Below are 27,558 nucleotides of genomic sequence, written 5' to 3'. Positions count from 1 at the left end.
ATAAGAAAACAGTCATGGTTTTTCAGTTGACCCAGTGGTTTCATTTTTCAGGGTAACATTTTCCCAGCTTACGTTTGGTGTTGATTCTTTCACTCAACTATCTTTAATGTTAATTATTTTTATGTTTTCGACAACGGTCACATAATTTTTTTTAGGTCCTCAAGCAAATGTTTCACAGTTTTTGCCGGAAAAGGCGCTGTAGGTAGGCTTTGTTAAAACATAACTCACTTAGCCGGGTACCTATGAAGCACAAAACTGACCCATAAAACCATTTAACAGCCAAATCTGCTACACCTTTTTAAATGTTAACAGCAACTACCAGATCTGATACATCTTTTTCAGTGTCTAGGCTACTGAGAAATGTATTGCTAGATATCACTTAGCAGATATGCTGTATGCTACACAGCACACACAAAACACTTAACTGGTGTTTTACTTTGTCCATTTTTTTAACGTTTGTCCATTCACTAATAATCAACATTCTTATTTGTCTATGCAAGATAAAAAAAAAATTCATGATCATGTTCAGAAGAGTTTAGAATGCAAAAGTTTCCAACCTGAACAAACAAAGTTTTTTTCGTAGGTTACACTACATGAAATCAGATTTTCAAATTAACAAATAAATTTGTCAAATAAGTGACTATTTAAATAGCAGTGACAGATACAAAATAAGTGACCATACGTGAATTAAGTGGCCATTTTTGACCCCTGCATTTGCCAAAACCCCAGGATAGACCTCGCCAGGAATCAAACCCAGATCACCGGGATGGGCGGCATGGGATCGGACCACTCCGCCCACTGCAGCCTCTCTCTCATTCCGGAGCTCACCCAGAACGTAAAACTGGAGGGGGAAGGGAGGGGGGTGCACGAAATGTATACGACAAGACACCAAGAGTGTTAATAATGACACAAACAGACTGCCATTCAGAAATCATATCACAAACCTATCTAAGGGCTGCAGCCCTCTTTACTCCCCATGCTCCCAATGATTTTCTGCTCTCTTGATTATTAACGGTTTAACTTTTGATCAATTCTCCACACACAGCACAGTGGGGGAAACTGGAGAATGTCGGGGCACACCCGTGGCTACCGACCCGAGTACACGGAGCCCTCCTCGCTGCCGACCACGAAGTTGTTGACCTCGTTGTGGGGGAAGCCGAGGCAGGTGACGGCGACGGCCTTGCCCTGCTTGTGCTGCAGCTCCAGAGTCTCCTGCGGCTGAGACAGCATGTCCAGGTTCCACGAGCACAGCTTGCCGTCCGTCGACACCGAGATGAGGTTGTGGGCGTTCTGCGTGCCCACCACGCTCACGCAGTACACCGGGTGCTGCCAACACGACCCGCCTCCAGTCCACTCCCGGGCAAACACACCGTCCAACACTTGCATGAGGTGCAGTCTCATCACAAGTTTACAATTAAATAGTTTTCATACATTGCAAGTTGAAATAAGGCTAAATTTATCATTTTCTCGTGAAACTTATTACCAGGGTGTTACTGTATTTAATGTGTTATTAATCAAATACAGAAGCAAAGGGCTTGAGCAGGATTATATTTATAGAGGGCAAAACCTATTTTTTTTAAACTTAGCAGCGTAATTGTTTTTTTTCCCTAAGAATAATCCATTACCCTTAAATAAAATGGAAAAAAAAAGTTTTTAAGTGCGATTTCAAATGCAAACAGTAGCTTTAGTCTAGAATTTTGGGGGATGGGGATATGAATACATCTCAATATCCTACACCTGTAAGACTAGAAACAAAAATGTTCAAAGATACTATGAATAGTTGCCTTCCACACACAAACTAAGCAAAGTGTGTGTGTGTGTATACACACACATACACATACACACAACCCTAATAACACCCAAGCTTCACTGTCTTATCACATCGTAACATACTAAGACAAATACACAAACCCACTATGAAAGACTGCCTTCAAGCCATCCCATATATTTTACAACCATAATGTAGTCTATTTTTCAAACCACTGTGCTTTTTATTCACTCAACCAAAAATCTTACAACCCAGATTTGAATTCCCTTGTACAATACATGTAATATGTTGTATTTTAATTTGTGTTAGTAATAATGATGTAAAAGATGGCTTTAACTCAACTGATGTGTTCAATAAATTTTCAATTCAATGTGCATATGTTTGAAAAATTTTGGCTTTTGGTGTTTACCACAGCTCTGTCTAAGAGCTAGCAAGCAAGAGACCAACAGCAATAATAATTTCATATTTTCAGAAAACTACTTTGAACTACATTACTAAACATGTACAGACAAACCAAACCAAAAATTTGTCCCATATCTTTCACCAACGCACTTACAGTGTGTGCAGTAGCAGATAAGGGAGTTCGTTGACTCGGAGTCCGCTTCTGGACACGATTGTCCCACAACACTATCTGGCCCGAGTAGGTTCCTCCCAAGATGTAGTTGGGATGGAATCTAAAAGGCAGAACAAAGAATATCCTAAGCAGCTCAAAGCAGTTTTTAAACTAAAACCTATATGGTATGTAGAAAAATAAGAGCTAAAAATATATTTGTGGGATATATATATATATATATATATATATATATATATATATATATAACATTAACATATCCACGAATAAGAGTACCTCGCAAATGTCGAAACCATGACAGGTGACTGACAGTGGAAAATGTATTCCGGAGTGGTTTTCTTGAACTTGGTGTTCCACACCAGGCAGACGCCATCGGGATCATTAGGCGAATCGTCATTGTTGTGGTAACTGGCCACGAGCAGCTCCGGGAACTGAGGTGACCAATCCAGCGACGTGACGCACCGGTTGCGAGACCAGCGCTCGTCGTAGAACCAGCGATTCAATGACAATCGAAGGTGAGATTTCTCATCTCTAACAAAAGAACACAAAAAATTGAGTTAAATAGAAATCTTTAACAAAGTAGATTTAAAAATACAATGTTGGAACATATATTAGATAATAACAAATATAACAAATGACCAAACATTTATAGGGATAGAAAATATGTACAAAACATCACAAAAATAACAAAAACACAATGTAAAATATTCATCATCCTTCTAGCTTCTCATAATGCTTCTGTTTCCCTTATACATACTCCTTGCTCTACTTATTAAGCCTTCTTTAAAACTAGCTTCTTTAACAACTTGCCAAACACACTGTTGTATGCCTTCACAATATGCCTTCGGAATATCATTACTAGATCTTCCCAAAATTCATATCTTTTCTCCATCAGCTGTCGTATGGCAAAAATCATGTCTACGGCATACCTCCCTTCTCTGAACTCAGCTGTTCCTCCTGCCATTTACCTGCCTGCCATGCCCTTTCTTATCTTCCTTTCCAAGATATTCATATACACCTTTGGACAGTGGCACATCAAAGTGATCCGCTATAGTTCTCACATCTTCTCCCGTCTCCTTTCTTAAACGTTTAACTACATTCCTCTGGTATCCTCTTTTATCCTAAAATACACATCACTCTATACAGCCAATGAATTCCTACTTCTCCGGCTGCTATTAACACTTATACTGTTAACTCATTCATCCCTAGAGCTTTGCAATTCTTCATCCTTTTCAGTACTTCCTCTACCTTTCGCTATGTAACATCCTCATCAATCAACTCTGAAAATAAATCCTGCTCGTCTGTTTCTTCTTCATTGTCATTTCCATCTTGATTCAGCAGCTTTTCAAAATAATTACCACACATTATTTTCTTATTATTCTTCTTCTTCTTCTTCTTCTTCTTCTTCTTCTGTCTCCTTCATTCTTCCTTTTTCATTCTCATTTTAACTGTATGACCCTTTTCTTTACTCCTACTCCATGCTTGGCATATAACAGTTTCTTATTTCCTTCCACATCCTTTTTTAGCATCTCTGCCCATTTTTGCATCAATTTCTTTTTCTCCTCTTTTACCACTTTCTATGCTTCTCTTCTTTTCCAACGAAGTGGATCAAACAAGCTAACCGAGTGAAGCAGGGTAGTGCATTGTCCCATACTATTTATTATAGTGTTGGAGAGAATTATGAAGATAGTGGAAGAAAAGATTGAAGATTGCTGATGATTTGATGGTGTGGGGAGAAAAGGAAGGTGAGGTGCAAGAGCAACTAATGGCATGGAGTGAGGAAGTGAGGAAATGTGATATGAGATTTAGCACTAAAAAGAGTGATAGTCATGACAAGGAACAAAAAATTAAGTCAGGACATGCATTAAATTAGATGTGGAGTTAAAACAAGTAGAAACCTTCTAGTATCTAGGAAGTGTATTGAAGAGAGGGGCCCAAACATGGAGAAAATAGGAGAGGACAACATGCATTCTACAGGTGTGAGAGAGATTATGTATGGAAGGTGTCATTAAAATGGAAACCACTGTTGTACAATACTTACTACGTGCCCATAGTCATGTACGGAGCAAAGACTTGGACTGCAGATAGATGCTGTGAAGATCAGAGCAATAGTGAGAGAATAGTACTAGTTATCACTGGTTGACCACGTAAAATTTTCCAATTCACTAAATGAGTAAGTTCAGTGATACATTTGAGCAGTTCAGGGGCTGGAAAAATTAGTATCTGTCCCAAAATTAGCATCTATTATTGTGAAATTGGCATTTTAAATGCAACTTATTATAATTACATTTTAAATGTTTATTAAATAAATAATCACATATGCAAATGTCTACAAATAACCCTCTAGTTCAGTTTTGTAAAAACTCCCCTCCCCCCCATCAATTTTTTCATGCCTTCCTAGATTAAAACCACAAAATTATTTTAATTTCTATTTTACTTAAAAATTGACAGTGCTGCTAGCACCATTAAGTTACAGATTTAATTCTGCAATATTTCATCAATCAACTGGATTAATTGGGTTGAGTTATATTTTGACATTATCTCAGAATGCAGTTATAGCGATAATAGTTTAAAAAGATTATTTTTACAAGTGAATGATATTTTAAACAAATTTAGCCAAGAAAAGCATTTATTTTGAAAATTAGCTAAAATAGCATTTATTTTGGAAATTAGCAAAAAATAGCATCTAAAGTATAACTTAGAAAAAAACTCTATAGCAAGATGGTAATTTTTCCGGCCCCTGATGCATGTTACCACACACCCATGTCCAAGACGAGTACTTACAGCCCTTCTTCACCATCGTTAACACCTGTGTAGTCCGTGTAGATGTCGACAGACTCTGAAAGAGCTCTCTCCATGATTCGAGTTGCTCTGTCGAAGAACCGTTGGAATTCTTCAGACAGGATTATCATTTGTTTCTCTTCTTCTGACAGTTCCCTCACTGCAAAGTCACAAACTATGGTTGCAAGAAGCGTACAAAGTTATATCACATTAAAACACTAATAATGGGATTTTGTAAGTAATTACATGGAGGTTCTTAAAAAAAATCAACACACCCAAATTGTTCAAACATTTTAAAAATGGCTAAAAATTTAATAATTTTCAAATAAGAGTTTAAAAAGACATCACTCTACTTTTGTTGGTTTGTTACAATGATTTTAGCTTAGGGTATTCACGATGTTAATTCAAACTAGGTTTCACGAATTTGTGACAACATTAAGATGTTTTCCGGACTCTTTTACCATTTAAAGTTCACAGTATATCACGCACAAGTTTCTAACTTCTGTGCAATGTTAACACATGCTACAATAACTTTGAAAAATTTATTTATAAATCTGTATGTAAAACAAAGTTAAGATGTTATTGGATGCTCTCAAGCATTAACTATTAAACTAAAATATTGTATTAATGACTATGTTTCATAAAATTTAGTTTTTCTTCCTTGTGTTTAGTAGAATGGTACAAATAAGTTAATTTTCTAAAAAAATTAGCTGCAATACTGTAAACTTTGCAACACCTCATATTTCTTTCATTGAAATTGACATGAAATTTATTTGTGTCTTATTTAAATTTATTTCATTTTTATACAAAATACTATTACATAAGTAGTAGCTAGGCTTCTGGGTCGTAGCCGCGGTCCTTGGCGAATAATTCACCGACGTTTCGGTCGACACTGCAGTCGCCATCATCAGGGATTGGCCCACAGCTGCAGCCAATCAGGAAGCACCTTCCCCTCAGGCGGCAGTATACAAAGGCAGGATAACTTGTAAGAACATCAGTAGGTAACTGCTTCATGATGATGGCGACTGCAATGTCGACCAAAAATTCGGTGAATTATTCCGCCAAGAATGCGGCTACAAGCTACTTCAGGCAAGGGCCGTGAAAGCCTGCGAACATTATACTGTTACATAGTTGATTATATATATATATATCATATTCTTTCATTGGAAATTCAGCTGTTTGTACGGGTGAACTAATGTAGCCTCACCCTCCTTGGGCGGCTGCTTGGCCTGCTCCTGCTCGAGCGCGGTCACCGCCGGCTGCACCTCCTTCACTTGGGGCAGGCCGTGGGGAAGGATGCCCGGGGGCAGCTTGCTCTGGAACATCCCTCCCCCGTCGAGGTGCGGCAGCGAGCTCTCCTCGTCCTCCGCTTGCGGGTCGTCAAAAGTGAGAACTGCGGTGAATAAGCCAGCCCCGCCGCGCCCCCGCACACACGCACTCACTCTCACGCCATCCTCGCCCGAGCTGCTACCACGAGCGACAAGCACAGACACGGGACACGTCCGGCCACTCGCTAGCAGCCAGCTCGGCAAGCACCGAGTCCCCGGCTGGAACGCTGCGCGACTCGTGGTTGCCGAAACAGGCGAGATCTACCGACGGTAACTTACGTCTCTCCACCCCAAGGTCCAGTCACAAACACACAAAGCATTCAAAGGACTTAAAAAAAAATTCTCTGCACTGATGCACAACACTGTGTGAGAAATAAATATTGAAACCTTTTATCCCTGGCCAACACAGGCAAAAAATTTTGACACTATTATTTTCTAACTTTAACATAAAATGAATAAATATGGTTCACATGATGCGAACTAAGGCTGACCCATGGATTTCAACATGCAGCTTTCTCATTTTAAAATCGTTAAATAAATTATAGGTCACCAAAAATAAATTTTCGTAACAAATAACATACAAAAACATACACAGTCCTAAAAATGTTGATACGTATAGAAGCCTGACAGAGAATCCTTCATTTTTTTTTTTCCAGCCAGATGTCACTCTCTTGATATATGAATTATAACAAGTAACAAAAGCAATCAATTTATCTTCAGTTCAGTTTCTAGAGCAAAAAAAAAGGCAATTAAACTTCAAAATTGTTTTTTCTAAAGAAAAAAAAAAAAGGATAATGCTCAATGGTTGTATTGGCAGTATAAAATCATGGTTTGTGTGTTTGTGAAAATTTAAACTTCAAATAAACAAACTTGCACAAAAATATTCCTGAAGAATCACACATGTAGCAACTTAAACAAGACAAATTAACGCAACTTCCTGTGTACACTGAGTAAGCAAAAATTTGGATCACAAATAAATCCATAAAGATAAAGGAAAAAGAAAATTAATGTTAGCAGTAAAGAAAACAAAAGCGATGCAAATGTAAAAGCATGATTCTACAAATACCAAGCTAACAAATAGTATGACGTAATCATAATCACCAATGACATATATTAAGCTAAGTCTAAAAAATATACCTCATTAATAGAAATAAATGACTCTAATGCCAAATATTTCATACTAAAACAGAAGAAATGTAAAGGAAATTACTAACAAGCAATACCACTTAGAATATTCTAAATTTATTAACTAAGGCTTTATTGGACCATGTAATTTAAAATAGAAAAACTTACTGACAAACCCAAGACCTTTCACAGTAAATATGCAAAACTTAATACATTTTTAACTGCAACTACTAAACAGAAACTAGGAACCCTTTAGCGAATGTACAAAACTTGAGCTAATAATTTATTACTTTAAAACCACTCTTCCCTTTAGTTAAAGGACTTCATATTAACAACATAAATGATAAAAGTTCAAAGAATTCTTTTTAAATTACAATATTTCATTAATGAAAACTTAAATATAGAAATTTTTCTCTTGGACATTCACATTGTAAAGACAAACTTCAAATCAATCAGATCTGCTAACAAATGTTGCCCAGAGATTTTAGTTGCATTTAGGTATACAGTGATATTGTAAAAAGAATTCCTACACATATATAATTATACCAACTGTTTTTTTTTTTTAAATACAAGAGCATAATTTCTCTGATAATCCCAAAATTACTTGTACATATCTGGAAAACTTATGACATTTCACTTTTATAATTTTAATAAAGACTACTACTATAGCCTTTGGTGAAACCACCAAAATAATATTTTGCTACTGATCTGTAAAAGAAATTTAAGAAAAAAAAATTATATAAACTAAAAATTTTACTTTCTATTCTTAGCCTGAGGTTGCAAAACAGTAATGAATAAAACACCTCCATGATTCAAGAAGCAATGTCAACATTTTTAAAACCACTAAAATAAAAAAAATTTATAATAAGAAAAGTCTTGGGTTTAAAGTATAATGTTCACTGATTAATCTCAATATTGTATGGCAGTTTATAATACTGAGATCAGAATCGTACAGCAAGACATAACAATTACAGGATAATCTAACACACCATTAACTCGAGAGAACCACTGTCTGCCACATTCCCTTCATGCAACTTATGCTAAAGGAAGGCTACAAACTAAATCATCACGCCATCAGTGGAGCATGCTAGCTCGTCTGATCTGTGGCATGCTAGTGGAGACAGACTGTGGACCTACCTGTGAACTCGTCTTCCCATTCTAACCCTGGATTTAGATTGTACTCGTCTTGAAAGGATGGAAAAAGAAAAACCAAATCAATACCAACGTGGATTAACATCAGCCAATATGTTATTAAGATATATAATAAGTAGCTTAGTGAAATTCAAATAAAAACAAACTTGGTCTGATGATGGACCATAGTTTGCTCTTATTAAATTACAAATACAATATATATATATATTTTTTTTTTTTAGTTTCAGAAATAATTTTAAACATTATACACAATTTCTGATATAAAATTTACACACAGCCAGATCAAGAAACAAACAACCAATCGTGGAAACTTTGCGGACGGTATAGTGTTGCAAGAAAGAAACACCATCACATTTTTTACAAAGCAAGTACAAAAGCTTCATTTGCGCTGATGGCATGACAAGTTGCTCAAACAAGATGTACCGTGTTCACATTGCAAAACTGGAATCTCCAACATGCTCTACTTCCCAATTTCAGCCACTACAGGAGGAATCATAATTAACTCAACATCACCCAACATATATGAACAGCTTTACCAGTCACGTCCGAGTAAGTCGTTTTGCAGGTTATGAAACCTCCTGCCTCAGCTTCAGAAGCTGGCTTTATTTTAATATTGTAAGGAACTACAAACACACCACAGAAGCATGCTGATTGAAGCACTATCCAATACAAGAGGGCAATGTTTCCTCTCTGAAAATGTAGCACTTCTTTATCACATGTGCACTACAAGTAGCCACAAAAAATAAGTAGCCTTAATTTAAGAAGCATTTGCAACTATTACCAACACCAACTTTACAAAAAAAAGCTAATAAAGCTATAGTGTAATTGAATTAGTACATAACACCAAAATATTTAGAATATTGTTAAAACAATCAATAAGTTTTGCCTTACTGAAAATTTTTTCTGCAAAATAATTATTTCTGGGAAAAACAAATTTTTAAACAAAAATTGTTACAAGTGTACATAATTTTATAGTTATTTTAAAACCTATAATACAAATAATGACAAAATATTAATAACTGCAAGGTTATATGTATGGTAGCTACTGTTCAAGCACTTACATCATAATTATTAATATTCCTACTCTGTGCAAGCCAGAAACTCCATACCAGAAAATCAATGATAATGAATTCTCTAATAGCATGCACTGGAAGATCATTTGAGGATAAGTACATATTACATGTTTGTAACATCTGATAGTTCAATTTTTATGTGTGGAATGTAATGCTCAATACAAGTAAACTTTTATACTCTAAAATATTAAAATAAAATAACTAAACTCTATTTGAGTCACCATCTACAAAATAGTTTAAATGAATAAATATACAATATTGTAATCTAGTAAACGTTCCAGCAAGAATTAAGCTAACAAATTAATTTTCTAATTTTCCTAAAATAATTTATAGGTGTATTTTAAAACTAAAAACAGGAGAAAAATTAAATACTGAACTGGCGAAAATTGTGCGTTTGCAATGTATTTTACCTAGAAACTTACAAACTACTGCAGCTATTAAGACAAAACCTTTTGATTTGTAACATATTAGCTCTCAGTTACAGCATTTGTTGGGAGTAATTTTGTGAACGTAACAGAAATATTTAACAGGAAATTGCTGTCAATTGTGTTGCTATCTATGGTGGATGGTGCAAACCACAGTGCATAATATCAAAAGGAAACATTCTCGTATTAACTATTTAATCTATTTTAACACAGGCAGTATCTTAATAAAATTCCTTGTCAAAAATCAGGTCCAAAGCTGAGGATTAGTATTTTTTTTAAATTTTATGAGGTATTTTTTTCAAGTGCATTTCAAAACAGTTTAAAATCTATTTCTGATAATCGAATGGTTCAATAGTCAATATAGCAAAAGTGCTGCTCACTGCATGTGATGGTGGCAAGCCACTTTTATGAATTCTTATTGGCAGGAGTGGAAATTATGTTAAATTTGCATTCAGAAATGTAGTTGAAAACACATTTTGTGTATATTTATTAAGCTTTGCATTATTTTTAAATAATTCTACATTAAATTTCGCGTCCAATTTTCGTATCGTAAGTTTATTTGCAACTTCAAGACTAATGAATTTGCTCGTCACCGGTGTTAGATGTTACACATCACTCGCAAGTTCCGAAAGACTCACTTTTTTTATAATTACCTTAATGTATGCAATATAGTTTAACATGCAGAATTTTTCTTCTCGAAAATCATGTGAATTTCATGTGTGGCAGTTATCCCGAAACAAGCAATATTTGTCAAGGAACAAATGACAGGAAATGCAACTCTGCAAAGTTAAAGGAGCAAACACAAGCATGCAAACTTGTATGTTTCACACATCTAGGCACCACTTCAGTAGCTGAGAGGATGCACAATCACAGTGCATTAAGTTTCAAAAATTTTTTTTTTAAAAGACGTATGATTACCCTGAAAGGCGATAGGACACAATTACAAGTCTATTGCTAATAAAATTCCTTGGGAACCTTATAAATTATGCTACATGTGCAGATCACATTTATGTAAATGGCCATGTTAAATTTTAGTCTTTAGAATTTATTTTTATGCAGGGTTTGAAAAATAGAACATTAAGTAAGAGGGAGAGGAACGGACCAAATTATTTGCACCTGGACCCTGGTCTGCAGGAAGCAGTCGACGAGCGAGGCACAGACGTTTATTTAGTCGAACACACTAGCAATTAGCAGTCTGCACAGCACAGTGGAAGGTCGATTGTGGTATGTTTACATGTTTGGCTTTGGGTTATTAGCGCAGTGTATGGTATTATGCCTATCTCCACTTTCTTGAACTCTCTCCTAGAGCTGTTAAAAAATGTGCTACTAACATCTGCCTCTCACTTGGATTGCGGTACAGAGGAAATGGTGCCCACTGTTGCCAGATTGATAGATACCATCCAGCTTCTTAATTTATACACTATAGAGAGCTATAATAAGTTTTAGTATATTTTTAATATTTGTTGATAGACCAAAAATAGTATCTTTTGATAGTATTATTACCATTATATACATTCTGAAAGAAAATGATTATTGATTCTAAACACCAATTATTATTTCAAAGAAGAAACTATTTATAGCAGTAACTATTAATAACACAGCTTTCCATTAATTAAGTCATAAGATCAAACCGAGCCAATTTTTTTTATATTAAACAATGTAAAAAAATTCTGATGAAATAAAACGGTGGCATCCAAGCTGGAATCTTTCAGTTACGTTTTCTTGGAGGTAAGAAATAATTTTATCACATTCTGATCAGGATGAAATACATTTCCGAAATTCTGAATTTAGTAAAAAAAATTAAAAGTTAAGTACAATTGTATTTTTGAATACATTATGTATTGTTTAAAACTTTTGGGTATATCTGGGAACAGAGCAAACTGAAACAAGGACAGCACTAATAGCAGAAATAGTACATTGTAAAAAGAGAGTAAATGCCCATTAAAATGCACGCTGCAATCTAAGGATGAGACAGACACGTGTCTCTGCCCACTTCGCAAGTGCCGTGCGATCGCGTGACCCCAGACCTAAAACCTCTGGACTCCTGTGAGCCCACATTGAAAGTTAACACAATGCAAACAAGTGTTCACATGAGTCGCAGGTTGAGGGTGGCACTTCCAACCTCGGTCCACAAGCCCACGATTGTGCCCAGCAGCCTGCAACCCATGTCACCCTGTTCCCCTTACGCGCGATAGCGCATCTTCTCTGCCACTGCAGTGGCACCTAGAAGTGCGACATTCAAAAGGTAACTTTCCGGGGTCGTGTTTCCGGATAAATGTCCCTAAACAAATACCGCTTGTTTCAGCATTTACGTCCAGCTATTTCTAAACAAGCTGTACAGGTTACAATACATGCCATTACCAAAAGTTATCAGAAGAATTAATTTAAACTTTATCTTAAATTTGGATTGTGTTAAGTAATATAGCCTTTCTATCATTGTAATAATATTATCATTTCAAAATTAGTTATTCACTACTACAGCCATTCTGCATGATTAATTTGGTGTATTGTGTAAAAAAAACTTTCAAGGTAGGCTTCAAAATCATACATAAGGGCTAACAGAAAACAACACACATTACTAGTTGATTTTTCCATTAATGGAAAAGTGACTTTTGTGTACAGTTTTAAAGAATTTATTTGCATATACAATTTTTTATTTTACAGAAAAATATTATACTGTTTTTTTACAAGTTCACAACATCAAGGGCTACGCCCTTCCTAAACCCGATGTACTTCGCCACCTCAGACTACTTCTCCCACTATCACCCTCTGTTCCAAACTGCCCGCCATGCTTGGGCATGTGTATGTGTATGAGAGTTTCAATAGTGCTCCAAAAATTACAGCAGGAGGGCTCAGTAATCTCAGTGCTTCGTTTCGTAAATTAAGTAAATAAATAAATATTTAACTTCTTGTATTTGTTCCCTAGTGTTTTGTGTTTCTAGCAGACAGAGTACCATTTCAAGACTGGTTTTAATTACAATGCAATAAATATTCAGAGACCTGAACATTGCTGAACAGTCCCAAAGCGGACCTTGATTAATATTCTGTTTATTTTAAATAGTTTACTTAATCAGTCTTATTGTTTGCAGCCATTGGGCTAAGTGTAAGTAAGGTTTGTGTGTAGTCATTCCTTTTCTCAGTAGCATGCTTTTCCAAATGTTTGTAACAGTCATCGGCCAGAAATGGGCAGGTAACTGCCTCTACGGCATGCTGAGAGGAGTCCAGCTGCTACCCAAGGTAAGGAGCTCTGCAAATCCATCGTTTTCTACTTTGCAACTCTCTGATCCACGTCCATCGGTTTGCTTAAATTATGTAGATCACTTTTACGTAACTTCAGGGCTTACCTCGGGTAATAGACGGCTTTGCGTAATTATTATTTTTATTCATTTTAATTCTAATTCTGTTCAGCACACACAGTGCCCTGGATCAACTCTTAAAACTATTTGCGCCACCAGCTTTTTAACTGTGTAAAATGATGTGGTGGGAAAACGGACGTATATCGTGAACGAATTCATGAAATAGGAATAGTTGTTTCTTTTGTGAGTGTGACCATGTGCAACAACATCAAGCAGACTGAGGTGTGTGGGCCGCCTTAAAGAGTCTGATCATTTACCTTTTAGTATAAATATAGAGTGGACGTAGTGTTTTATTATAAATTGGGTATGAGCCTTGCTAAACAAGGTCAGCATCATGGCCCTGGGACAGGAATAGCTGGGTCCATATGCTTAGAAACATATGTGGTAGTGCCCTAGGCATAACACATCTAACTTCATTCAAAACGACCCCCCGTGCAATAGCAAGGTTATTAAGTTATTTTTCACTGTGATACATATACATCCTGAACCATAATATACTATACAGCTGAGTGCAAGGGAACCCTTTGAAACTAAAGAAAAAAACTATTTATAGCTAATTTTAAACATTTTTGGTAGTCACGCAGAAAGTAAATTTTGTCACACTAATTTATTATTACGCATACTTTCCAAGATGTGCATCTAATTATGACATAAGACATGTTTTTAAAAGAATTTTATAACTTTGAAAATAGTTTCTCTTTCACAATTTTGTTAGTATCCTACATTCCCAGGTAGTCTCATCTACATGCAAGACTGAATAGAACAGGCAAATTAGTGATGTACCAACAAAGGATATAACACAAAAACAGACATGGCTACATGACTAACAGTGTGAGGAGACGTGTTTCCATCAAGACTTATTTATTTAAGCAAGGTCAAGTGCTTCAGCATCATCATGTAGCAGAGATTACTTGTACCAACTATGTACTTGTCTTATACAGTTACCCACCTTTCAAGCCATACCATTATTCAAACCAAAATTACAGTCACCATGGAAAAATACATTAAATTAAATTTTAATTTTTTTTGCGATGTATTATACTATAGTAAGTACGAACAGCATTAGTTAAAAAGGTTGAGCATGCATCTTGCAGCTATCATATTCCTTGCTGGACCTGTAATGTATGAAAATATTCCAGTCTCACTCTTATATTCAGTGCCTCGCGCAACTAGCAATGCTTAGTTTTATCTATTAAATACTGGACTTTTAAATGTGATAAAACACGATACCATTACTGTATAATATTGGGAAAAAATAAACACAATAAATATAAATATCAATAATAAATTAATATCAATAAATATCAATGTTAATAATAGATTCCCAGCAAATTACATGGAACAGCTAGCCTTGCATGAAGGTACATAATGACTATAAAACAGTACTGGCAGCAAGGACAATGAATGTATAGCATATATGCAATGCTTCTATGTTGTATTATTTATTACCATTTTTATTTTGAAACATTATCTCAATAATATCATAGTTTTTTTTTTATAAATAAAATCAGAGGCCTTGTTAATATCGTAAAAAGATTAAATTATAGATCATGATCTTGGGCACTATTTTTGTTTTGTCTCATCAAAATTTTGGGCATAACCGCAGATGAAAACTATACTTGGTGGGAGGTCATTGCTAACCACCATAGAAAACCACAATAAACATGTGTTTTGAGGGGAGAATTTCATTGAAATTATGATGTGTTTAAGCTAATTACAAAATCAGTTTTTCAGACTCAAAGCATTTAACATTACATACAATTTTTTAAAAAATTTTTTTTATACAGTATTAAATGCCAAATAACTGGAATCAACAAACCAGAAACTACCACTACAAATAGGCAAATCAGAACAGAATAACACTTTGTCGTTTTGGAAAACTGTAAACTTAACTACTGGCATCGCTGCATGCAAAAACCACAAGAAAGAAACAGAGGAATAAGTGTTTAGGGTCTATTGTAGCATTAATTTCAAAAATAACATTCTTGCCATAATTTCCATGCATTGCTCACATACAAATATATAGTACATTGTGCATAAAACTATGTTTGTGCTCCACTAGATGCCATCACAACTTGCCAGCAAGCTTCAACGGTAGGGTTTAACACTCTCACTGTTGAGGTGTGTGCCAACTACTTCAGCATGAAATCTCTCCTCTGTGCTGTAGTTTACTCACTACTCTGTTACGTTCTATTGCCAGCATAACTAAACTGGTTCATTTGAGAACAAACCACAACAAGCCTTACAATTTTTTTTTTGCTGCGCACAAAAGTATTTTAAGTACTTCACTCATTACGTCATTACACATCACTAGTACTGCACTCAACTTGGCTATGGCAAGAATAATGCCTGAAGGAATACGTAACAAATATCAATAGTTTGGACTGACTGCGAGCACAAGTCTTGTGGCTAGAGAATCCCTGGAAACAGTTTGAAAATAAGGTACATTTTAATTTTCAAATTATGGGTAGAGTTACTGTATCACAATATGGATTCCAAAATTATTTTAGAAAAATTAGATATTTATGTGGCATATTATTTATAGTTTCTAAGGCTATCAGTTGGAATCATGCCTAGAGATGCACTATCCACAATCACCAAAAATAACTTGGTTCAGTTCTTATTAACAACAAAGACTCGGAAGGTTACTTTCACAATAATTTCGGCCAATAACGACAATGTAGTCCTGCAAATGGACCCCCACCCAACACTACTTGTGGCTCGCCACCCGAACTGGCCCGATCCAATGTTCCGGGGGGCCCAACATTACAGGTAGCCCACGGTATGGTTCAGGTACGGAAACACCAAAAAGTGTGATTGCTCACAATGCTAAGCGTACTGCCAAAAAGAGCCCCCTGGAATTTTTAAAGCACGTGGAAAATAGAATTAACAGGTGTTGGGAAAATAAATTTGTGTACTCTATTTGTTAAACTGGCCATTTATTAAAATTAAAATACAAATTTTAAATTATCAGGAATGGAGTTTTTTTTTTAAACAGAACTTAAAGGAAAGAGTTTTGCTCTAAAATAAGAGATTACATGATAACACCCACAGACCTCATTGACAAATACACATTGATCAAAATCACTTTAAATTAACAAGGGATAAAATAAAATAAATAAGCAGTAGATAGGATGACATAAGGTTTCCCACTAAAATAAAAAGTTCACGAGATATTACACACACACTTTATGAATGAAGGAATGATCTTAGTGTCTGAATTACATTGCAGAAGATTACTTGCTACTCACCTGCAAAACATCTTGTGCACATGAGTTTGTGTATTGTTAATTTAGCGAGTGACAATTACATACAGAAAATAAAATTTGCTTACTTATTCATGAAAATTTTTTCTCTAAGTTATATTGTTATTCTTTCATCATTTAATTTTTTGATTGATCATGTGTATTAATGTTTAATATTTGTGTATAATAATATCGCACAAAATAAAGGTATTTTTTCTTTCTTTTTTTCTCTAAACATTTCCTATTTCAACTGTTTACCAAAAATTAAATGACAAAAACACAGCAATGAAAATTGAGTAGCGAGAAAAGTAGCCATGATTAAACCATTCATTGAGATTACATTGAGTGAGTGTGTCTGCTACTAGTAAATTCGTAAGGTAAACCATTCAGTGTGACTACATTGAGTTTATGTTTGTTACTAGTGAATTTGTAGGTGAATAAACCACTCAGTGTGATTAAATTGAGTATTTATGTGTGCTACTAGTGAATTTGTAAGTAAACCATTCAGCGTGATTACATTGAGTGCATATATTTGCTACTAGTGAATTCATGGGTGAGTAAACCACTCAGTGTTATTGAATGTGTTCACTACTAGTAAATTCATGTGTGACTAAACTCTGTTTATGTAGTTACTGTAATGTTTATCTGATTATTTTTACTGTTAATTCAAACCAAAAATAATTTTAAGCAATTGTGAACTTTATTTAATAGTAATAAGGTTTATGTGCAATATTGGTTGATTACGTCATTTATAAAATGAATCCTTTCTGCTTTTCTTTTGAACCGTTTAATTAAAAAATATTTTGAAGGGATCTTGGCCCTTATATCCATGTGCATAAAATCTATAAGCAATATCTCGCAAGCTTTTGATTTTAGAGCAAAATGGTAACACAAAAATGTAAAATTGCTGTAAAATAATTTAATAAAATAAGTAGTAAGCAATGAAATAAGAAGGGCAAAAAGGAGTTACTGCTCGAAACTCAATTTACAATAAATCACACTTAGCCCTTAGAAATTAGTGCATAAGAAAAAATTATTCTTTGAAACTTTTGTTATGTCTACAAGAAATAAACTAAGAATAGTAAGTTGTACGTTCAGGGTTTTCTGAAGATGAATTTTATGCAGCTAAGTTTTTCAATGAACTATTCCTATACAAATTGTCAAAAAACCATTGTATAGCATTAAAAAAAAAGTCTAAATGAAATGCTACTCAAGTCGGTGACTAGCAAAGCCTGAAGTGCGTTTGCCAGGATGCTCGTGCCATGCCTGTCTGAAACCAAACTGTACCTGTCTGAAGCTCGACATAACTATTAATGCTTCAGAGACTGTACACGTGCATCAATGAATGCAAGTCAAATGTGCCTGTTCCCCAGAGCACATGGTTGGCTCTGGAGGCAAAGTACCATGTTCCATCTCAGACCCCAGCAGACTGCAAATTTTCCTAGCGGCAAATCTTAAGTTGGTAGCATGGCAGACACTTCTACGGTAATGAAGTTTCCCCCACACTATAATAAATACTGCCACCACACAAACCTTTTTCACTCCCATCTCGCGTGTATGGTCCGGGATAAAACATGTTGTGACTCTCTTGCTTTCTCCTGTGGCAGCCAATGCCCCCCCTCCCAGCATATCTAAGATGACTCGGCCTCAGATGGGCACCAACTAATTTACTCCCTCACCTCCCTTGGCTAAACAACCACATTAACGTTACACTTATTTCTGCAGTCTATATTACACAAAACTCTATGTCTGTGGTAATTAGACAGTACAGAAGATTTAGTCCAACCCAGCCACAAAACTTGTGTTCCAAGGCTTGGTTACACACACCATGCTGAATTATTTTCATTTTATTGTCATTACTATTATTAAAGGGCTATTTTTCTAACGTTTAACAGGATGCCAGCCTTGAACTTATTGTTTTGTCACAAATATTTTCAACAGATGTTCACTAAGTAAGTGTACTATAATGGGTGTAAAAATTTGCTCAAGTGATAATAATTATGAATACTTGTGGAACTCTTTACACCCATCATATTAAATTTATTGAACATCTAAAAAGAACCAATTCAAGGGAGGCAATGTTAAAAATTACAGAAATATCCCTTACATGACAGTAATGATGATTAAATAAAAAAATTGTTATTTAAACTTATTAAATAAAATTAATAAAATTTATTAAATTAAAATTATTGAACATCTAAGAACAAATTCAAGGGAGGCAATGTTCAAAATTACAGAAATATCCCTTACATAATAGTAATGACGAAATAAAAAATCAACATGGCCTGTGAGACTCAGCATTAAAGTACACATTAAGGCAAAAATACTACCCAAATAAATCTAAAATTTATTTTTTGCTCAATTTTTTTCTAACAAGATTACAACTCATCTTTTATGACATATATCATTTATTTTGAACTTCAGAAATCTTAACTGATAATGCTCTCTTCTCTTCGCATAACTAGCTATGATTAAAAACAACAGCTCCTCTTGTTAGAAGTACTATACAACTACCAAGCACTACGTTATGTACATCATGGGTGGACAGTGAGGTCTTGAATGAGGTAACTGGGCTTATAGCATTAAAAAATGTTAGCATTCTACAAATACATGCAACTCAACAGGTAAAATCCTAACAATGTAGCCGACAATGTTTTTTCTATCACATTATAAAAATAGCTATTTCTAAGGTTACAAATTTTTACACTTAACTACGACATGAGAATTTTCCGTATATAACTGCCAGCACAAACTAAAATATTTAAAAGAACAGTAAATTATTTGTATGTATGTCATATGCCAAAATTTAAACTATAGCTCCATTTTAAACAACTAAAACTTATAAGATGCTTAAAACATTTACCATCCCGCTCTTGACTCGAGAATTACCTAAGGCTGAACCTACCTATTGAATTTTCATGTCATTACTTTTGACATAGAGTTATTTCTACATATGTTTCACTATATAAGCACTGCATTTCAATTAATTACTAATTTGATTGCTAGATATTGGCTAAATATTATCTGTCATTTGTAAACAGTCAGTCTAGTATAATAACCACAACTTTATTGTTGACTAATTGCCTCGTGACCACTCGCTAGGAGTTAATTTTCTAGTTTGCACATCTCTGTAACGTGTAAACATTTACTTCTGTTGTTCCACTTTAGAAATATTTCTTCATAATACTTACTCTGGAATCAACAAAAAATGAAACACAAACTCCTACGTGGCAGAGCCATCGATAGGGAGGTGCGGAGGAGATCGGGGGACGGGAGTACAAAATCCCAGGGCCCGCATACCAGGGGGGAGGAAATTGAGTTAAGAGAATTTTTTTTAATGCTTGTGTTTACCCTGATAGGACGAAAATTGCTAATAGAATTCACGAGAAAACTTACAAGTTACGGATATACGCAGATCATGTTTACAGTTATGGCCACAAGTAAAAATCACAGTCTTTAGTTTATTTTCATAAACTGTGGGGTTTGAAAAAGTTGCACATTAAATAACATATTTGCAGCGAGCCCTTGGTTTCCCTCGATCGGAACTTCCCGTGAGTGAGGGCCAGCCATAGCCCAGTTTTCTCATGAACCACGACCACACAGTCCACCACACGCTGGGTATGACAAGAAATACCAGCTCCAGCTGTTAGCTTTGTAACCACAGCACTCTTTGAACAGTATGAAATATCATGTTAGTTACACATTATTACTTAACATAACAAGAGGTGCAAAAACATATACAATTTAAATAATAAAAACTGTACATAAATATGAAAGTTCATAATTTTGCCACACAGGGTCTCGGGAAGATGCGTTAAGTTGTTTCACAATTACACATTCTCATGGAACACACGCACTGGGGCCCAACAATGAGAAATGCAATAAAACACACTAATATTTTTTAAAAAAAAACTAGATTTATAAGAAATCATGGTAAACATTACAGGCCTTAAGGTGAAGAGTGAAACGTAAACAAACAATAGTAATATGCCACTTTATTTAGGTATGCCAAGGATGCAACACAGAGTCCAGAACTCATGTTGGGGAAAATCATGCATTAAATTTCTGTATTCAGGCAACTACATTTTCCAAATGTCTCTTCCAAACACTAAAACTTTTTTGACTGAAAGTCTTGATAATATTTTTCATGCCTAGTGCAAAGGTTGTCTTAATCAACACTAACAATAAAATTATGACATATTTAGCATCCATAGAAATACATTTAGTTTAACAATTACATTGCTTGGCATTCCTACTACCAACAAAGCCCTAAAGAAAAGAAATTATAACCAAAAGTAATCATTAACTTACCGTAGTAGTCGGTTGCGTGAGCTGGAGGGGGAGGGAAAACAGAAAAAAAACAAACGTGCTACAAAATTATTAGTGGAGGTAAACAAGGCATTATCTATTAACAATAAAAAGAAACAAACTTAATGAGAAATGTGCATATGATTAACTATACTGCAATGTTATTTTTCATTGGAACAAAACATATACACATTTCTGAAAGACACTTCTAAGACATAGGTACATATGAAATGATTTTAAAGTGTGAGATTAATCAATAGAAAACCAACCGTGTTACTTGGACTTGTTAATCACAAAAACCCATGCACAGTTATCAGTGAGATTGTCTCTCTCAGAGCTGTTCAATAGTGCACAGTGCATGTTCATAATAACCAATAAAAAAAAATTCCAAACATGAAGGCCTACAATAAATGAATTTCTTTAATGATCCAAAACAAATTATACCTTTTTTTTTTTTTTTTTAAGAAACATTTCCGCAAGCCAGAAGTACTACACAGTAACATGCTTAAAACATTGGACTTGCTAAGTTATGAGTAGCTTATAATGCCTCTGATTTACAAAAGCTGTCATAGGAATATGTATGTGTAGCTCGTCAGGTAGTCATGAATACTACAAAATTGTTACCCATTTATTTTGTACACTTTATGTCAGTTTATGAAAAACAATAAAATTGTCACATTGAACAGCTTCACTACATCTGAACAGTACTTTGGACTTGACTGAATTAAAAACTTAACACATAAAATGAGCGTTTAAAAAATTGACTGAGCAGGCCTGAAGAAACTTACATATTCTCTGAATGTACTCACTCTTAAGATACACAAAATATGCTCACTTGGTTGGAAAAAAATATAACTGTTTACTTGGTGTTTATATCTACACTAAATTTTGCCGTATTTAAATACCCCCCAACATACACAAAAACCATTTGACATACCAATTAGGAAGTTGTGCAGAAGATACCAGTTTTTGCAATCTGATGGTACATTGTATTATTTCAATATTAGTAGAAGATGCCAGTTTTTGCAATCTGATAGTACATTGTTTCTTTAAAAATCATTTTTCAATTAGGTACATATAAAGTAAAGTTGAAACTAAGTTAACACTAATAAAATTCACATTTAATAATCATAAGATTAAAATGTTTTCAAATTATATCACTAAATTAAAACAATACATATGTAAACTAATTTACTGAATCAATTATGGCTACACAATATGTAAAAAAAAACATATAAAAATTAAATTATACATACAGCTAAAAATTTTTAAATATTTTTAGGTTGTTTTTTCCTTCATTTAATAAACTAGCACTTTTACACATACCCTCCAGTAAGCCATCATAATAATTTGTATAACAAAATTAGAGTAATTCCCACAATGTTTTGAGAAACTTGTGCATTAACTGATTATTTCTATAAAAACCTATAATTTCCACTTTTACACACAGTTAAAAAAAAAAAAACAGTTTTTCACCACTAGTCAGAAGTGTGTCATTTCTCAAATCAAGTACCACACAGCTTTTTTTTAAGATCACAGCCAAAATATTTCTGAAAACACTCCAACTTCCAACCATTCAACATGCTCTTGATAAGGATTAAAATTAGAGACAATAGTTCAAAATGATTTCAGTGGAGAATCCATTAAAACTTAATACTAGACTGCGAACAATCCCTGACTGAGCCACTCAACTGCTTGTCAGCACTAAATGTTCAGTACACCTACCTATCCCTCACTTAGCACGTCTTCACATTGTGCGGATTCATTTAACGTGATGTGAATTTTACTGCCCTTGTCTTGAATAGCACGTCTGTAAATTTCAGTTAGCATGAAATCTCGGCAGGCAAAAAAAAAGTCTAACACGACACCACAAAGTCTGCTTCAACTTCTGTAAACAACAGATGTGCTGTGGGATACAGTTAGCCAAACAAGAGGGGAAGAGATGTGTGCGCAGGTTAGTCTATGCTATCGACTGTTGTACAAACATCAGCTATGGCAAATTAAATTGCGGCTATGGAGTGTAAAGGACCAAATGTTTTTACGTCCGCGCGTATTCCGCCGTGCTGTAGTTGTCGCCTGGCCACAAACCGGGCCATGAACCCAGTCTAGCCAGTGGCAGGGAATTCACTCAAACACAAGCAACGTCTGCCCATTCAGCTGCCGGTAACTGTACGTGCTTGATCACTCATAATCAGTGGTGGATCCAGGATTTTGGTTTGGGAGGGGCTTGACCCAGCTGAGGCTAGGCTTTATCAAGGCAAACACTAAAACAATAGTGGACCCAGATGCTTTTGGAGGGGGCTTGAGCCCCTTAGCCCCCCCTCTGGATCCGCTACTGCTCATAATGCATCGTGTTCAAGTATTTGAGAGTAAACTAGAAGTATTACAGTGTGCAGATGGTCATGAAGGCCACGCTTATGTTGGTCGCACTTTGTTTAAAGCAAGTCAATTGTGCGTACAATCGTATGAAATAAGGACTCTTATCAAAAGTTCATATACATAAGTCTGATGCTGTTGGTTGTACTAGCGGGTATATAGGTACCATTTGACATTAGATACCGGAACAGAAATAAACAGATGATTCACGTGGAAAAGGTTGTTAAATGAATGTTGCAATGAAAAAAAAATCATTGGCCTGACAGGATTGGTGTGAACCAGGTGGTGATACGCGAATAAGCACTTTAATTTTTGAAAAATTAAAATGTAATTATCCTGACAGTAATATAGGTTTCACTGTCAGTAAAGGATGGTTTGGAAAGGTACGCGACGTGAGTCGAAGGTCACGCCCGGGTGGGCAAGTCAGCCAGCCGACTGACGATAAAGTACATAACCACGTATCTCCCGTTACGCGGTGTTGTATTTATCATACAAAGTGCAATGGGAGGCATATAAAGATAAATGGTGTGACATATTTATAGTGAGTGTTATTCAACGCATTTATATTACGTAAAGTATATTTTCCTACACAATTTTAGAACACATTAAATAAATGAGCCTTGCTATTTATGGAAACCAATGCTTCAGAATAGGCGATTTCAAATAACACGAGCATTTTCAGGAATGAATTAGTCGTGCTAAGTGAGGGATAGGTGTACTGTTATTTGGCCTCGTTTATGAGCATATAGAATTTTTTTCTTCTGTGTTCTTCATTGCTTCTTTGTTGCATCATTCAGAATGGTTTGCCTGTAGTCAGTAATTAAATACTTGTGACTCATCCAGTTTCTTAACTATTTCATATTTCAGTAGTTTTCCATTTTTTCTCTTTTTTTATTTACCAACATGATCCCATTTTTGCAATTTTAACCTACTTCTTTTTGACGACAATAACTCCCCTGCTTTTCCACAAACCACAACAAACACCATGTCAGTGCCCAATGGTTACTAGTCAATGCAACACCACTATTACAGATTTTTTCTGGACTTTAAATAAAATTTACTTACAACTTTTATAGAACACATAATAATCAGCAAAAAAAAAACATGAGCAAATTTAATAAGAAATAGATGTACTATTTGCAGGAATGTACCCATTTTTGACGTAGAAACCTAAAAAAAATCCTTTCAGAGATAATTTGCTCATGATTAAAGGGGACAGTCTCCAACTAATTGTATTTAATGAGCAACTATAAAGTGAAGGCATCAACAAAACTAAATTAAAGTTCAAATGGCTGGTGGAAATTAAATTTTCACGACTTCAAGCACAGTTACGATTTATTTCTGGATTTTTGCACGACTTTCATGACCAGTATTTCAGTTTCCTTTTTTTTTCCATGGTTTTCTTAACCTGTAGACACCCTGATCATAGTCTGTTCTCTTAGTTACAGCTCAACAGCCTCAGGTGTCTACTGCAATTCACCCAGCAATTGGTCTACAGCCCACATTACATTGCATTATAACAAGTTTTAAAAGCTGAAAAAAATTAAAACTATCTCATACATTTTAAGGGAAATCATACCCCATCCTCTTGCAATTTACAATTTTGTTTGCTATATTTGTTATTTTTAAATATACACCCTAATTAATGGACAAACTTTTATATGCAGTTATTTGCTGCTTCTCAATACTAGCCTTAGCTAAGGGATCCACTAAAAGTGCATCATAGTTGATGCAGCCATCTTTGTGTTGCTTCTGAATTCCCACAAGGAATCCCTACATGCGTCCACTGAACTCGAGATACCTAGGGATGCGACAGTCTCATCCACTGATGCGGCCATAAAGCCATTAGCTTCGGAATAGTTTCACTGTTTCAGAGGTTTGGCATAAGACATGTTGAAAGCAATATAGTTGAATTCATAACTCAAAAAGAGACAAAGAAAAATGTAAATAAAAGTATTAAAAGTACGTAAAACTGATTAGCGTATTAAATGCTCATCACTAGTATTTTTAATATTTTGGAATCCATAAACACATTTTTATTCTCATCATTAACCATTTATAACATCAACCCTACATTCAAATTTTGTGCTTGTATTTAACAATGGTCATCGTTATTTAAGTTTCGCTGAATCTCGGTGGATATCATAACTCAAAATGGCTGTGTTTACATTAGTATGAACAACTATCAACAGGTAGTGCTAGCAGTAAAAGCATTTGTATACCATCCATCCCTCAGAAATGAGTCCTTTACATTGTGGCTGCATTTGGCAAGAGATGTAGAGATGTGTGTGCTATGGACGCAGCTATATGTATTTGGGAAAAGCCTTTGTCAGGTATTAATCAGCATACTAAAGCATGTAACCAAGAGAAGGAAGTAACAGAATACATCACGCAAGCTACAGTTGCATTAAATCACACTGGGCCACGAATCAGAACGTTGACGCCAACAAGCAAACATTCAAAACTGTGGTTTGTCTGGCCACTAATTTCATAAACACATCAGTACTACTTTTAAAATGCAAGATGAATGGGTATTATGCCCCTTAAAACCCTTGCTTCCTGCTTGAGCTCAGGTGAGTTAAATGCAATTTCTGTCGAGAAGATTGGATGCAAATGTTTGAATAGGCATTCAAATACTGAGGTGGCACTGTACGTTATAAAAGTAAGATATTTGTCAGTTTTAGACACGTGCTTCTCATGATAATTAATATATATTAACATACCTACATATAAGATATCTTCTTACCTATTGAACTTGGTGTTTAATTGTAGTAATTGCTAATTGCACATTATTGTAGAAGCACAAAAAGCACACACAAAAAATAGACAGTACAAATTTATTCATACACTGCTTAAATTTTAAAATAGAATTCCCAATGCCAAATTTACCAGATAACACTGCAAGGTATGTGTAAAATGCTACAACGTAAAGGCAACATTAACTGGCACCAAAACATGTTAGACGTGACTGTACAAAATATTAAAGGTCAGCTCATGACAACTTAATGTTATACATGTCCCAAAACTTATGTAGTATGACTATAAAAAATACATTTTTATATGCACAAGCTGTTTCTGAATCCAAATATACAAATGCTAACTAGCTAAACTCTACAGTAGAAAATTCAACTAAAATTACATCTTTTATACCGTATTTTCCAACGTACAAGACAATAATTTTATGCAATTTCGAAAAGCATAAAACTGCTACTCATCTCACATGACATTGTCTTATGTCACTGTTGCATTAAGCTTTTTTTAAACCTGACAGTATTATGCTGTTGTACTAAGGAGAACTGGGATGAGATATATTCGTAATGAACTGACAGTTACAGATGGTGCTTTTTTTTTTCCTTGTAACCACACTTTCAACAGCTACATGATGGCATTCTGTATTTCACGTGTTTAACTTTAAGATATGGTCTCTTTTTCTATGCTGCAGGATTGAAAAGCATAGTAGTTAAAACTGACCTCTAGCCTTTTGTCAATAAAACTGCTGGACAACAAGTTCCAGGCACCAACCCTTCCCAGTGAATAAATAAACATCCCACCCTCTAGCCTCCCTTCCTGTTCATCATTATTGTTTAATCCTGAGAGTGAACAAAACAATAGCTGTCTTTTTTTACTGCTTCCCTACTCACGTATTTCACTCATAAAATGCCACCATAAAATGTTTAAGCTGCACGTAAATCAGCAAAAGTGTGATACTTCCATGCCCAATACTAAGTTACTTTAGATCTAATATGATATGAAATAAAAATTTACAGTAGTCCCCTGCTAATTCGTACCAGATAGGAACGGACCCTGTCCGGACCACCAAAAGTCTAGATTAAACTGCAATTGCCTTAAAATGTCCGTAATTTAATTTTTAGATGTGTAAAACTATATAAAATTCAATTTTTTTTTCATTAAACAACTTTTCATACAGCTTTATTTTAGTTTTAATAGTATTGCGTAGACCTCGGTTTTTAACCTACTAACTGATGTAGGATTTTAATAAAACAAAACATCTTTGTGATCAAAATCCCAATTTATTTATTGAACAGTACA

General features: G+C 34.9%; 1 protein-coding gene across 23 annotated transcripts in view; it reads right to left on the bottom strand.

Annotated features, from left to right (window-relative positions):
* Positions 1–27,558, bottom strand: part of LOC134533881 (cytoplasmic dynein 1 intermediate chain) — a 50,452-nt gene that overhangs the window by 3,927 nt on the left and 18,967 nt on the right. For 4 of the 23 annotated variants that reach the window (XM_063371618.1, XM_063371621.1, XM_063371627.1 and 1 more), the window contains 7 exons: positions 21,136–21,156; positions 8,711–8,758; positions 6,328–6,513; positions 5,124–5,280; positions 2,616–2,870; positions 2,325–2,442; positions 1,095–1,326 (listed from right to left, as the gene is read on the bottom strand). In XM_063371618.1, the coding sequence (XP_063227688.1) occupies positions 1,095–1,326; positions 2,325–2,442; positions 2,616–2,870; positions 5,124–5,280; positions 6,328–6,513; positions 8,711–8,758; positions 21,136–21,156 (1,017 nt within the window). The remainder of the gene's footprint in view (positions 1–1,094; positions 1,327–2,324; positions 2,443–2,615; positions 2,871–5,123; positions 5,281–6,327; positions 6,514–8,710; positions 8,759–21,135; positions 21,157–27,558) is intronic. The other 19 variants (XM_063371620.1, XM_063371632.1, XM_063371626.1 and 16 more) reach the window with 6 other exon arrangements.

The sequence above is a fragment of the Bacillus rossius genome, chromosome 7 (genome assembly GCF_032445375.1).
Source record: "Bacillus rossius redtenbacheri isolate Brsri chromosome 7, Brsri_v3, whole genome shotgun sequence".
In the NCBI taxonomy this organism is placed as follows: domain Eukaryota; kingdom Metazoa; phylum Arthropoda; class Insecta; order Phasmatodea; family Bacillidae; genus Bacillus; species Bacillus rossius.
The sequence above is the reverse complement of the archived record's forward strand: the minus strand, read 5'-3'. Positions and strand labels throughout refer to the sequence as shown.